Source organism: Thunnus thynnus, chromosome 8, assembly GCF_963924715.1.
Source record: "Thunnus thynnus chromosome 8, fThuThy2.1, whole genome shotgun sequence".
Lineage (NCBI taxonomy): Eukaryota > Metazoa > Chordata > Actinopteri > Scombriformes > Scombridae > Thunnus > Thunnus thynnus.
Window position 1 is genome coordinate 33,845,802 of NC_089524.1, and position 13,396 is coordinate 33,859,197.

The 13,396-nt window shown below is 39.3% G+C and overlaps 1 protein-coding gene across 8 annotated transcripts in view; it reads left to right on the plus strand.

The window, feature by feature from the left end:
- Nucleotides 1–13,396, plus strand: part of ptprfa (protein tyrosine phosphatase receptor type Fa) — a 391,566-nt gene that overhangs the window by 229,735 nt on the left and 148,435 nt on the right. For all 8 annotated transcript variants that reach the window (XM_067598003.1, XM_067598002.1, XM_067598006.1 and 5 more), the window contains exon 6: nucleotides 446–556. In XM_067598003.1, the coding sequence (XP_067454104.1) occupies nucleotides 446–556 (111 nt within the window). The remainder of the gene's footprint in view (nucleotides 1–445; nucleotides 557–13,396) is intronic.

Sequence of the window (13,396 nt, forward strand, 5' to 3'; positions counted from 1 at the left end):
CTTTTCCTTTAAGCTTCTGCAGTCAGTGGAGAGCAGCGGCCTCATTGCCCTCATGAGATGATCATTGGCAGTATTAGCATTACGCCACATTAAGTAATTAGCAAAGCCTGGGTCTTGAAATGATTATTGCCATAAATTATTAGATATAGTATAGGCCTCCAAATACCAAACATAGAAGAAACATTGGCCCTGAATACATACACATTTTTTTGTATGTATGTAATGACAAAAGCCACAGGATCAAATTTGGGTTCATTTAAGAAAAGATATAGACAGCTAAGAGTGTGTGGGACTAGTGTTTGTGTGTCAGAATCATATTACTCTACCACCATATGTGTGTGTGTGTGTGTGTGTGTGTGTGTGTGTGCTGATTGCGTGTGTGTGTGTGCTGATTGCATATGTGTGGTCCAGACCTGAACTGTGACATTTTGGCCTCCCTCCCCAGGAGCGCTTCAGATTGAGAACAGCGAGGAGTCGGACCAGGGCAAGTACGAGTGCGTGGCAGTCAACAGTGCTGGGACTCGCTACTCGGCTCCGGCTAACCTTTATGTTCGAGGTAAGATCCCTCTTGACCCGGGCCGACCCCTCCCCGCTGCCATTCAGGTCACCACCTTCAACAGTAAGGTCCTCACTTGTCGCCTCCTCTGCACCGATGCTCTGCCTCCTGACTGCTAATAGGAAAACTCACTTCCTGGATCCAACTGCAGTGAAAGTCAAACCTGTTGATGCCTGTCCAGTCTCTGCTCTCACACTGCCATATCCTGCTCTCTCTATCTCCCTTTCCCTCTCGTCTTTGTCTCCTGGGTGGTGATTTATGTATTTTGCTCCACTGCCCTGTTGTTAGTTTGCTTGACCCGCCTAACCTCACGGTGACAGGGGGGGATGTTTTGACTCGTCAGGGGTGAAAGAGAGGTTGGCTACAGTTCTGCCTCTTTGTTTTGGGGAGGTGGAGGTTTGCATGTGGAGTCTTGCCTCAAAGAGAAGCTGACACCTTCGCTGTCGTACGTCCCGTGTGGTGAGAAGACAGGCAGGAAATTCCCCCGAAAGCAGGCTCCAGTTGGCTGGATATGCTGCAACAAAAGGCAGCAGGGTGAAAGCAAGCCTCAAGGCTCCTGATAAGTAGGCCTTGTCAACAAACAACTCAATTAGCCTCGACCAATATCAGGTTCTCAAAGGCAGTTTTTAAAGCATGAGTGTGATTCATGACTGCTTTATTCTCTTGTTCATTTGACATTTCCATTGACAATGCTCTTTGATCAGTTTGCCCCCCCACCCCCCGCCCCAAAAAAAAGAATGTCAAAGCTTCTGCATGCTAAATACAAATACTACCTAAGCTATAATGCTCTTTTACTCGACCTGTTTTTTTTTACAATATTTTCTACTATTTTTAATATCTCTTCATATTTCAGGATCATTTGCTCATTTTGACCCAGTGTCACACAGTTCATTACACCCCCTTGTCTTGGCCTCTCTTAAAGAATATGTGTTGATTTTTTCTTAAAACTGTGCTCACATGTATAATATTATTGGTCACTGTGATTATTCTTCCTGTTCATACTGGCTTTGAAGCGATAACCGTCAAAGAACAATGACATCCACGTGGTTTGGTTAATTCAAACTGTTGAAACCCCAGATTAGCTTCAGTGTAGTCATTTTATGAAGGTATTACTTCATAGCCAGTATGAACAAGAGAAATGACAATGACGACGTATAATTCTTTCACACGTATTTATACGTATGAGTGTTTTATTGAGATAGACTTGAAAAAAATGAATTTTTTTGTGTTTTTTGTGAATTTTCCTGAAATATGTCATCCAGTAGGGCAATGATGCCCTGTGAACCCCAAGGAGTCATTCTGAAATGTTTCTTCACATTTTCAAACCCATACAATTTAAACGTAAGGCTGTAACAGACTGTGACTGATTCTGCAGCATTCTGTCAGCATCAGCCATAAAAGCACAACAACCTGTGGGAAACACTTGTCCCATTTTAATTTAAAATAAACATTGAGTAAAATGACATGACTGATTCCTCCTGGCAGGGTGGCCCATATGTGTGTGTACATTTGTTTGTGTCTGGGAGATGCATATGGGCAAACAGATGTATATTTTTATTTTTTCTCCACAACAGACGTATCATCTTCCCAATAACAGATGAGAGTGCTAACTCCTGGGACAAAAACTGCCTTTGAGAACTAAAAAACAGACTTTACAAAAATGTCTCAAAACAAAAAATTAAGATAAAACTTTTAGCATATTTTGTTTGTTGCTTCTACATGGCCAATTTCTTACTTCTTAACTCTTGCGCTTGTCAAGGATAAAAAACAACTTTTATCCTTTTTTGAAAGAAATTTCTCCTCCTAAACTAAACAGAGCTGCAGCCAACAAAGACTGATTATGAAAAATATGATTTGTTATTTTTGCTTCTCTTTTCAAGGTTCCTGTCTGTGTTGCTATAACCTTTAACCTCTCCAGGTGTGACGGTAGCTTATGTTTCCATTTGCATCTCACACTGTGGCTTCTGAGGAATCGCTGCAACATGGCATATGTTGCCAAAGTGTGTGTGTGCCTTCTTATTTTTATCTACTGTGTATTTCTCTTCATATTTTTGAGTGTTTCCATATCTTTTTCTTCTTTGTATTTGGTATCCCAGTCACAATCTCATATCCACTCAGTGTCAGACATATACACAGACTTTATATGTTTCTATTCATCTCACAAAATGCTTATCCCTCTAATAAGACAGCTGTTTTTCATCATTTACTGTGCTTTGCTTTGTTTGCACCTCAGCTGCTGGACATGCGAGAGAGTATTTTGTTTTGTTCTGTTATGTGTGAGAATGTTGTGTGTTGAATGTGTTGGGAACAACATTCCCAACACATTAAACACTGTATATAAGCTGTATATAAGACTTCAATGGGAGCAGAGAGATGGTCTGTTGGTCCTCTTAGCCATTAAGAGATATTAATGTGTACTAATAGTGCTCCATGATGACACTTATACAGTACACACACATCTGAGTGACAGAAGGTTCCATGATAACATGTTATGCACTACTTAATAGACTATGTAAATATACAGAACATGACAAGCAAATTCAAAGCTAAATAGTAAGTAAACTGAGTTAATATTAAGTTGAAAATGAAAGTTGTCTTGATGGGACACTACACATCAGCTATAGGCAATTGAGATACTTATATTTTTAAAATGTATCTTGGCTAAAAACTAAAGACAAAAAAGGAAAAAAATCAGTCCACACCGTGTGTAAAAGTAGTCTAAGGGCATTTTTAAACCTGCCTTGTTTAGTCGGACTGTAGTTTGTGTTCCCTCTTGGTACAATTTGTTTGGCCAGATCTGAACACAGTAATTGTAATGGGGCAGCAGACCAAAACAATTGTCCCTGAGACCCTTTAGAGGAAGTGGTCTTGATCTGGTCACAAACTAAATTTGCAGTGGTTAATTTGTGGTGGGAACATGATCCAACCACCATCAGACCCAACTACAAGGCACACTTTGCAAGTTTGAGCTCAACAGCTCCTGTAGCCAGGTGTACTTTGTATGCTGGGATGCACAAAATCAACAGTTTCTAGCAGCTAGCTGGAGAATGATTTGAGGTCCAACCTGAACTAACGACAAAGTATGTCGGATTTGACTTTCTTCAGGACCTTCCTCCTGTGTTCATGCTCTCGCTCGCACCTCAGACACAATTAACCAATGAGCAGAGTGAACATTCTCAGTGATGCATTTTGGTTTGCTTAAATATTTCCTGTGTGAAAAGAATCTGAACCAAGAGAAAATGCAACACGTTTACCAACTCATCCACTGATTCAGAGAAGAGCAAATCAACTATAGGTTTGAAAACGCCCTTGAGTTCTGCTCAAATGAACACCAATGCCTGCTGCTATGAGACAGGATGTGAACCTACACTTCCAGTGCCAAAGATGTTACATACCCCCACTTCCACAACCTGTAAGCATAAAATAACATCAAAGTGACTTGTGCAGGTCTCAGTACACAGAGCAAGGACTGTAGATTTGAACTCCCACATAGTTGGATCACTCCAGTGTGAACAGGAGAAATACTTATAAAGACCAATTCCTCTTAACATACATATATCCTGTGAGTATTATATTAAGAAAGACATTCTCATTTAATGCATGGATGCCTCGAGCCTTTAGAGAACCTTTTCTTATGTCACAATGATTGAACTACAAATTAAAGCAATATTGCTCATCAACTTTTTACAACATAGTGTTAACAGCAATCAGACAGGATGTGAAGACTTGAGGTATGTGTTTAAGGGTTAAATACTGATGGATTTCAGAAATGCAGGTTATACTTTTGTGGATAAATGTTATCATAGAAAATGTATTCATATTCAAAAGTGTGGCACTGAAAAAAACTTTACTTAACTTTACTTTAAGTCCCCCTATTTAGCATTTATAAGAAGTGTATAAACGGTTTATAACACACTGTAATGTAGTTATAAGCAGACAGATAGCAAATATGAATAGATTAGATGTATTTAAACAGTTTATTCAAAATACTGTCTTAGTAAAAATAGTAATGTTTGCAGTCTGTATAAATGTAGCTGCTGGGTTAATGGGTAAGTGGACCAACAAACAGGAGAGTCTCCAAGAACTCCTTGTGCTCCTTTAATGCAGCATTAGCTCATGGGGTGACCCTCCTTAGAATCCATGAATCTGTTCTCAGTTAGGAATGGGCACATAGAAAGAAGCACAAATTTCCAAGGTGAGTGTTTGACTAATCATGTCAGGGGCCATGTTTATGTGCTCATTGATTTCAGGGCTCGCTGGCTGAGCTTGCCGTGAGTCAATGGGCAGAATAAATGTGGGAAGTAACACACTGTCTGCTTTGTGTGCTTAATGAAGTTTGGTTGTCAGCAAGCCTCAGCCTCCTTAATGCTGTCTTAATTCACAGGCTCTGAAGGGCTCACATACTGCATCAAAGTTAAGGACAGGGAGGGGAAAGTATGTGTGTGTAATTGTATGTCTGTGTATCCATTTGTGTGGGCGCTGACTGTTTGTCTACAGTCAGAGTTAGATTAGCACTGATGATCTTCTGTATCTGATTCTGCTTTATGTCAGAGTGCATCCTTCATGGCCTTTTGCTTTGTGTGTGCGATGGGTTTGCACTGCATTTTTATGTGCCATATGATGTGTGTGTGTGTGTGTGTGTGTGTGTGTGTGTGTGTGTGTGTGTGTTTGTCAGTGCACTGCACAGGCTATTGTCTCCACTGTGATTTCCTCACTCGTTAATGGATAAGCAGATATTTGCCTGTTTTACTCTCTCTGTTTCTCCTTGTCTTCTTCCTCCCACTCCTTATTTTTTCCCTCTATTTTTCTTTTTCTTTCTTTCTTCTTCTTTCACTTTATCTTAAATCCCTTCATCACCATTGCACCCTGCCATCCAAAAAAAAAAAACAATCTAAACCTCACCACTCAGATCAACGGGAAGGTTGGTTTTTTCACTCTTTACCCTCCTAAAGCCAAGGCCTGGCAGACTGGAGCCGTGCCGCGCCAGCATCTTGCTAGGCGCCTCAGGCCCGTCCCGGCCTCTCTCTCAGGACCCCGACCTCACAGTGGTCCCCCAATTGCACCCCCACCCCACCCTGCTGCTGCAGTATATGCTGCCTTGCATCATGTCATACCCATTGCTCCATGCAGCCTGCTTCTTTGAAATTTTGTGAAATGAGCATAATGTCCTGAAATGCCAGTAATGTTCTTTCTGCACAAAAGTGACACAAATACATTTTCCCCACCGGAAAGAATTACATGGAGGATGTGAATCTAAAATGGTATTGTATGAAGTAGTAACTGACAACAGAAACATTGTGAAGTGGGAGAAGTTAGTTTGGTTGCAGAGGGCTACAGAAGTACAAGTTCACTTCATGTTCGTCATAGACAATAGGCTTAAATTTTAATACAGAATTTAGCAAGTTTAAAATTAGTGTTCTTGGGAGTTTGAATCATAGACTGTAAAAAATATGGATGTAGTCACTGTGATGTCACCCACGGTTTGTGAACTGCCGTTCTGAAGCCTCGAGTTTAATGATCTGAGCATCGCCATCTTGGATTTCACCATGACCATATTTGGGCGAGAGGGTGGAGCTGACCATAGTGCTAGCTGCTAGCTTGGTTAGCACGGTATATTTACAACCTATGGTTAGCACTGATAATGCTAATGCTAATTTCCACTAGTGCAAAACAGGCCTAAAACCATTAAAACAAAATGTACTCACTGAACATCTGACTCCTCCTACTGAACTGAACATCGGACTCCTTCGAGGATCTTTTTATCACAACCAAACACTTTTTTAGGCGACCAAAATGTCACAATTAACTTTCATGAACTGAAAACACATTGTGAAATAGCATGTTGTCACCATGGTACCAACTTATCAATCACATCGTAGCCACGCCCTAAAGCATACGCTGCTTTATTGTCTATTTTACTCTAAATGGGGCCATAATTTACAAAATGAACATCATGCTGTATTGAAGAAGACTTGATACTAGTGATTGAGACCATAAACTCATTAGGAAATTGTTTACTGAGGTAATAAATAAAGTGAGAATTAGGGTCATTTTCTCATAGACTTCCATACAATCAAACTTCTTTTTGCAGCCAGTGGAGTCGCCCTCTGCTGGCCATTGGAAAGAATGCAGGTTTAAGGCATTTCCGCATTGGCTTCACTTTTCAAACCAGAAGCTACCCGCTTGGTTTGAATTCATCAAGATGAACTCAGAAGTCCTAATTTACAACTGGGACAATTTTCCTCCTGATATCATCTGATGATTCCACATCAGCACACTGTTCATTGTAACGCCATGTCTACACAGACAGCGTAGCATGAGCGGCCCGATAGCAGAGCAGCAGAGGCAGCGAGTGCTCCGTCTGTATGTCTACACCGGAGGTGTTCAGGTATGACGCTGAGCATAGGTCACTCCTGTTTTAGAAGCACTCAGAACCCATTACACAATGACTATAGATACGCATGTAAAACGGAAGATGCTCCATCAGATGCAAGACCAACTACTGAAAAACGCGGCTCAAACGCTTTCAGTGTAGACACAGTTTAGCAGGGCTGCTGGCCATTTGGGTGCTCTAAGTGTAATTGTTTTTTATTGTGTAACGAAATAAAATAGAATAAAAAAAAAATAATAATGATAATACAATAAGGCAAAGAATTATATTTTCATTGTCATTGTTACCATTATTGTCAAAAATAAATAAATATGAATAAATACAAATAATAAAAACTGAACTGTACAATTAGTCACACAACGGAAGAAAAGTCACAAAACTTGACAAACTTTGCAAAGACAGTAGTCCATTCATGTCATTTTGTGACAAGTGATTCTGGGGACACTACACTGTATAACAGTGAAGTTATTGAATATTTTTGTAGTATCTCTTCAGTGTTGCACTTTTTTGATGCTTGTCTCACAGCTAGTTGTACATAGTGACCAATGTTATTAGTCCCGCTCGGATGATGGCTTGTTTGGGTGCCTTACAGCAGTAGGAAAGAGATGACATTTGTGTTTTAACAACGTTTCGCTTATGAGTTATTGATCTGGGAAGTTTGAATCTATGAATATATTTTCAGCTTTACAAAGGTACACAGAGGCAACATTGTTGTACAATTAAAACATGAACATCGACTATGAGACCAAATTTTATCTGCCAAAAGGAATCATATCTTCTCTTTAAAATACTGCGGGGACATTTGATTCAGTGGTGAACTATTTTGATAAATCAACCACATATTCAAAATCAAAATCGCTTCTTTGTATATTTTGTAAAAAAGAAGAAAGAGAGAAGCATTCTGACTTTACTACAACTCTGATTTGTACCTCAGAACTCCTTCTTATCCTTAACAATGATAGCTGAGGCCCCCTGGTAACAAATTACAATTCTTAAAAACAAAGAAGAAGTGATTTAAACTCATTGTAACATGTACCAATAGCCTCATTAAATAATGCATGAGTCTCTCATCTTTCTGTTTAGGAACATTCATTGTTGTATCAGCCCTTTGGTGACTGAGTTAGTCTGGTTTCAGGCCTCTACGTCATTGCCCACATCTCATGTTTATTTAGCAATTTCTGTAGGTCTGTTGTGCTCATTGAGCACTGTTTTCCCCAGAAGGTGAAACAATTGACTAATAAGAGCTTTGTAGGCAGGATTAATGATGGGGGCGTCATCATTTTACATAGCAACCTAGCAACAGGCCTGAAAAAATGCCTCAGAAAGGTAACATGTGTTGATGAGATTGATGCAGAGAAATAACAACTCTTAAATTAATACATTTCTTTGATCCTTGTGAAAACTTCTCCTAGTAACTGCTACTACACCTTCCTTGTTAAATAATAAGTCACTCTGTAACATTACACTAATTTTGAACAAAGCTGCCTTACTTGCCAAAATTCTTTACATGTGACAAATAAATTTTAAAAAGCTGTGTTGCTGTCACACACCTCACACCTTTCACAGAGAGGGAACATAATCTTCAAATAATTTCAGCCCACAACATAATCTGAGTTCAGAGTTTATGCTCACTTCACAAAATTTTGCGACTATGTCTGTCCCATGATACCCTCTCCAGCATGCCGATCATGTTTTTATTGTCTTGGCTAATTCAAAGGCATGGCTTGTCTCAGCTCTCATCTGCTGTCTGACCATCATTATGCTGAGCGGCAGGCTCCAAGCTCACCCTGCTTTTACCATGCATTTCTCTTATCTGTGTCTGCTGGAAAACTCGACTCTCCAAGAGAACAAAATAGCCTCAAACATGTTTACAGCTTTTTCCAAGACTCTTACTGCTGGATCATTAACATGGAGGAGCTCAGAAATGGAGGGGGAGTGAACTACTATTGGAGAGAATTGCAGCCCTAGCTGAAGTGTTTGTGTTTGATATGTGGATTTGCAGACTTGTGGTGTAGCTAGTCGGTCGTCTATTATTCTGAAGAAACAATGTGTTTTCCTGTTTCTTAGCTTTATGTCTGAGATCAGAAAACACATAAAGAGTTGCTGCATGAGTGCAAGGGACCATATATCTCATTTCAAATTGCAGTAAAAGTACTTATGTTTTTAGGAAAGGATGTAGTCATTTGAGTTTAATGGTAGCACTGACAAAAGTGACTTAAATTTTTGAATTTGCATTCATGGCAGACTTGAAAATGAAAGAAGCAAAACAGCAATAAATAGCTTTTACAAATATATATTTCTCAATATGCAGTGTATTTTTTGTTGCTTTGTCGACTTTTCTTTTTAAGGAAATTGTAATCCATTCAGACAAAAAAACAATAAATAGAAAGGCATTCTAGAAGAAAAGGATACATGTATTATTTCCATAACTCTTTTATCATTTTATCATGTAGGGGCAGTATGACTGCATATACAGTTGTCTTTCAATCAAGTAAAGCATTACAACACAGCAACCAATAAAAAAATAAACAAATAATTCGACCAGAACAATATTTTAGTCGATAGCTTATCACAGATATATATCTATATCTGCATATATGTTGGATGAAGAAGAAAGTCACTACAGAAATGCTAAAGTGTTTGAAGTCATTTAGATACAGTGTCTCCATTACATTGTTTGTCCACCAGTTAAAGACAATGCAAAAATAAAACCATGTACATTCATCATCACTGCCCAGTGATGAATTTAAAAGTCAATAGTAATATCCAACACTGTGTGTGGTCCAGACACTGTTGGAGTTAGTATCCTCTTGTATAAAAACATTATGTATTACGCATTTAGATTCAAGATTCAGCATTTTATTGCCATTTCAACATAGACGATAGGAATTTGGTTGCCATGTCACCACAGCTTACTTTTCTTAGGTTAGCCCAAAGAAAAGCTATTGCACATTCTGCATAATTCCCCTGTCAGCTTCAGAATTAAATGCATCATTCATAAAATGATAGTCTGAAAATAAGAAGCTGTTCTGAAGTAGCTTTTGTGTTCAGTCAGCACAGTATATGCCAGTGTTAATCTTCTTCCCGCCTGTGTATTGTTTTCTTTACCTGAAAGAAAGGAATTGTATATTACCTAGAAGTTTTGCCTCAACAATAGCTTTGACACAGTACGTATCTAAAGTAAATATCCCTGGTATCTGTCCAGGGTTGTAAGTTAAACTCTAATACACTAAGGAGCTTTGAGCCAAAAACCAAAAAATGTTAATGCTGCACTGTATGTAGATGGCACATTGACTATCATCATTTCCATTCCATGCTATGCTGTGCCACAAGCTGAGGAAAAAAAGAAGTGTGGAAAAATTCAAATTGCTTTATTTTTTACTCACATGATACTGATTACTTCTTGTGAAGCTTGTAAGTTTTATAATAAGATTTACTCTTTTGATGAAACATGAATTATTTGTGTCATGTGAACAACTTGCTCTGCCTCGAGTAAAGTTGCATCATCTTGCTCCTTGTACTGACTTGAATGCATTCTTTTTGCCAAAATGTTTGCTCTATCTCTTATGGTGTGCTCACAGCAAACACGAAGCAAATTTTTCACATGGCATGATTACGTACAAAGTCAACGCTAAAATGTGAATAGATTAGAATTTGTGCCAGGCAACGCAAATGATGCAGATGACATGAATTTTGCAAATGATCCTGAGGTCAAACTCGCGTTCACACCAAACACAAAGTGAGTTTTAGCCTTGTGTTAGCATGTGTTTGACCGTGAGATCGTTTGTGATTATTCACCCCAAACAGCCAGAATGCATTAGTGTACATTAGCCATAAGCTAGCGAGCAATGGCAGGCACCAGCCATGTCTGAGGGTGTGTGTGTGTGTTTGTGTTCAGTTCAGCCTCTGACTGAAACTCACCAGGAATTCCAGTTCTTTCTGTCATTTCCCTCCAGTTTCTCTTCTTTATCCCTTCTCCTCTCTGTACATCCATGAAGTACATTTGAGTACTTTTCCCCTCTAGTCAGCAGCCAGTATGGATGAAGAGATACTAATTACATTATAACACACAACGTGACAGTGGAGGTCAGCACCTCCATGACTGGCTGCTGCAGACAGGTTTAGAAGCGAGAGTGAAAATAAATTCACATTTTAATCCCGAAAGTTTAAAAAATAAACTCTGAGTTCTCCTGTAAATGGCTCTGGATCAGAGCAGAATCTGGTGTGACTCCGGACGTTATTCCTCCAGAAGGTCCGCCTCTGCTCCTGGCTCCCTCCTCCAGAGCTCCCCGGCAGATAGCAGCTGTCTGTCTGTGAGCAGCGGCTCCATCCCTCCAGCTTTCCACACACAACACTCTGCAAGGCCCCATGATATGCACAAGGTTTTTGCTCAAGATGAACATTTTCAACTGGCGCACATACACGAATGGTGCAAATTTCATATATTTGCATCGTGTGATTTGTGTATTTGTATCACATAATCCACATAATTCAGATAATTTGCGTCTTTTCATGTCTTTGCATTGACTTTGTATGTAATTGCGCTGCATGAAAAATTAGCTTTGCATTTGCGTGAACACAACATTAGAAAGTATCATATGAAAGCTCCTGAGTGGTCCAATTACTACTTTAGAAGATGAATAACTCTGGTACATTTTGTAAAAACAAATTATGCTGCATTTACAATATCTGAAAAAGTCAGAAATTCCAGCGTAATATTACTGCAAAAAAACTGAAAGGGAATGGTCCATAAGTTGGACATGAATAAAGAATTAGAGAAAGGTTTCTAAGAGGCAAGTTGTTTTTCTGACATCATGTCAGCACAGAGTTGCATCAAACACTGTGAATACCATAAAGCTGAATTTTTGAACAGAATTTCTTTTAATACTCCTAACACACGGAAAGGGACACGTCAGTCAAAAAGTCCCTCAAGAAAAATTTCTCCTCTATCCATCCAGATAGTTTAGGTGAGACTACAGTTTCTTTGTTCTGCGTGAAAATAGATCCAGTCATTGTTGAGTTTAGTTTTGCTGTTAAAAGTAATAGTCAACTTTTTAAAACAAGATCTGTGGGGTACCACAGCCAGGTTCCCCACCTCTGAATAAATAGTTCTGGTGTTGTGCTCATTGATGGATGACGACCCCAGTTACAGAAACAGTCAACCAAGTTAGAGCTTTGTTGATGAAATAAAAAATTCGGGACACTTTCAAAGCTCCTGGTCAGTTGGCTGGTCAGTTGTAATTTCTGTAAGTCGACTGCATCATTCTATTCCATGCTTGCTTCCTTTTTATGGCCATTTTTCTGTGGCTATGTTTTGTGGATGTAGCTAGCTAGCAAGCTATGCAGGAAGATGATGTCTTAATCCTGTTTACAGTTACAGTTTTGGTCAGGTTGCTTTGTAGGCAGGATCAAAAATGGAGATGTCATCTTTCTACATTGCTAGCTCAGTCTTTAGCTATGCATGAAAAATATAGAAATTTATAAATATATATAATTGACAAAAAATTAGGCAGACAAATGGTGACAAGTGTGGATGAGACTGACACAGCTGTACAGATTTCTGTTGACTTTCAGAAATAACAGCTCTTATACATTTAGATCTTGAGTCGTTTGAAAATGACATCAGCAGGACAAATGTATTACTCTCTCCTGATGTGGTCAAATGTCATGAAAAAGCTACAAAAATGATGTAGAGAATTGTATTCTATTCATGAAAAGAAAATCTTACACTTAGGCTCAACTGTCTTTCTGTGTTTTAGAAGTAGCTGTAGTATAAAAGCTGTGTGATGAAGCTGTATGAAAGTTTAACCAACAGTACCAACTGGGAAGGATGAATCTAAAAGAAAATAATACAGTGAGCATCATTAGATGTGAAGAGATGTCATCAGTCCAGTTGAAGACTAAGTTCCTTCTCCCAGAGATGTCTTAAAGGACATTCTTAATTCAATATGCTTAATCCCTGCCTGTGAATCATGCAGTAAGCATGCTGTTGCCTCTCCACCCACACTGCTGCATGACTTCCCTCACAATGCATACAGACGTTTGCTTTCCCACCCAGCTTAGCCTCTCTTACAACTCCAGCTTTTTCTTTATCAGGACTTGGCTTCCCAAATCTTCTCAGTGCCCCCCTCCCCCCTCTCTCGTCTCTCTTCTCTGGCATGCCAATAAAGATAAGAGTTTGTCTGCATTCTAACTATCAGCTACTCCTAATGTGCATCTGTTGCTCCTAAATGTCATCGTGGCAACTAAGTGACAAATTCTCACCCCTGTCTCACTCCTGGTGTTAGCACCTGAGTCATCCACCGATCAGGCCATTGTCCAGACCAACAGTAGCAATAATAACATCAGTTTTAACTTCTGACTCAATAAACTATTGCCATCGCATTGTGACCATCTTCCATGTCCATGGGTAACTTCATGGTTTCTAATTGACTAATATTGTAACATGA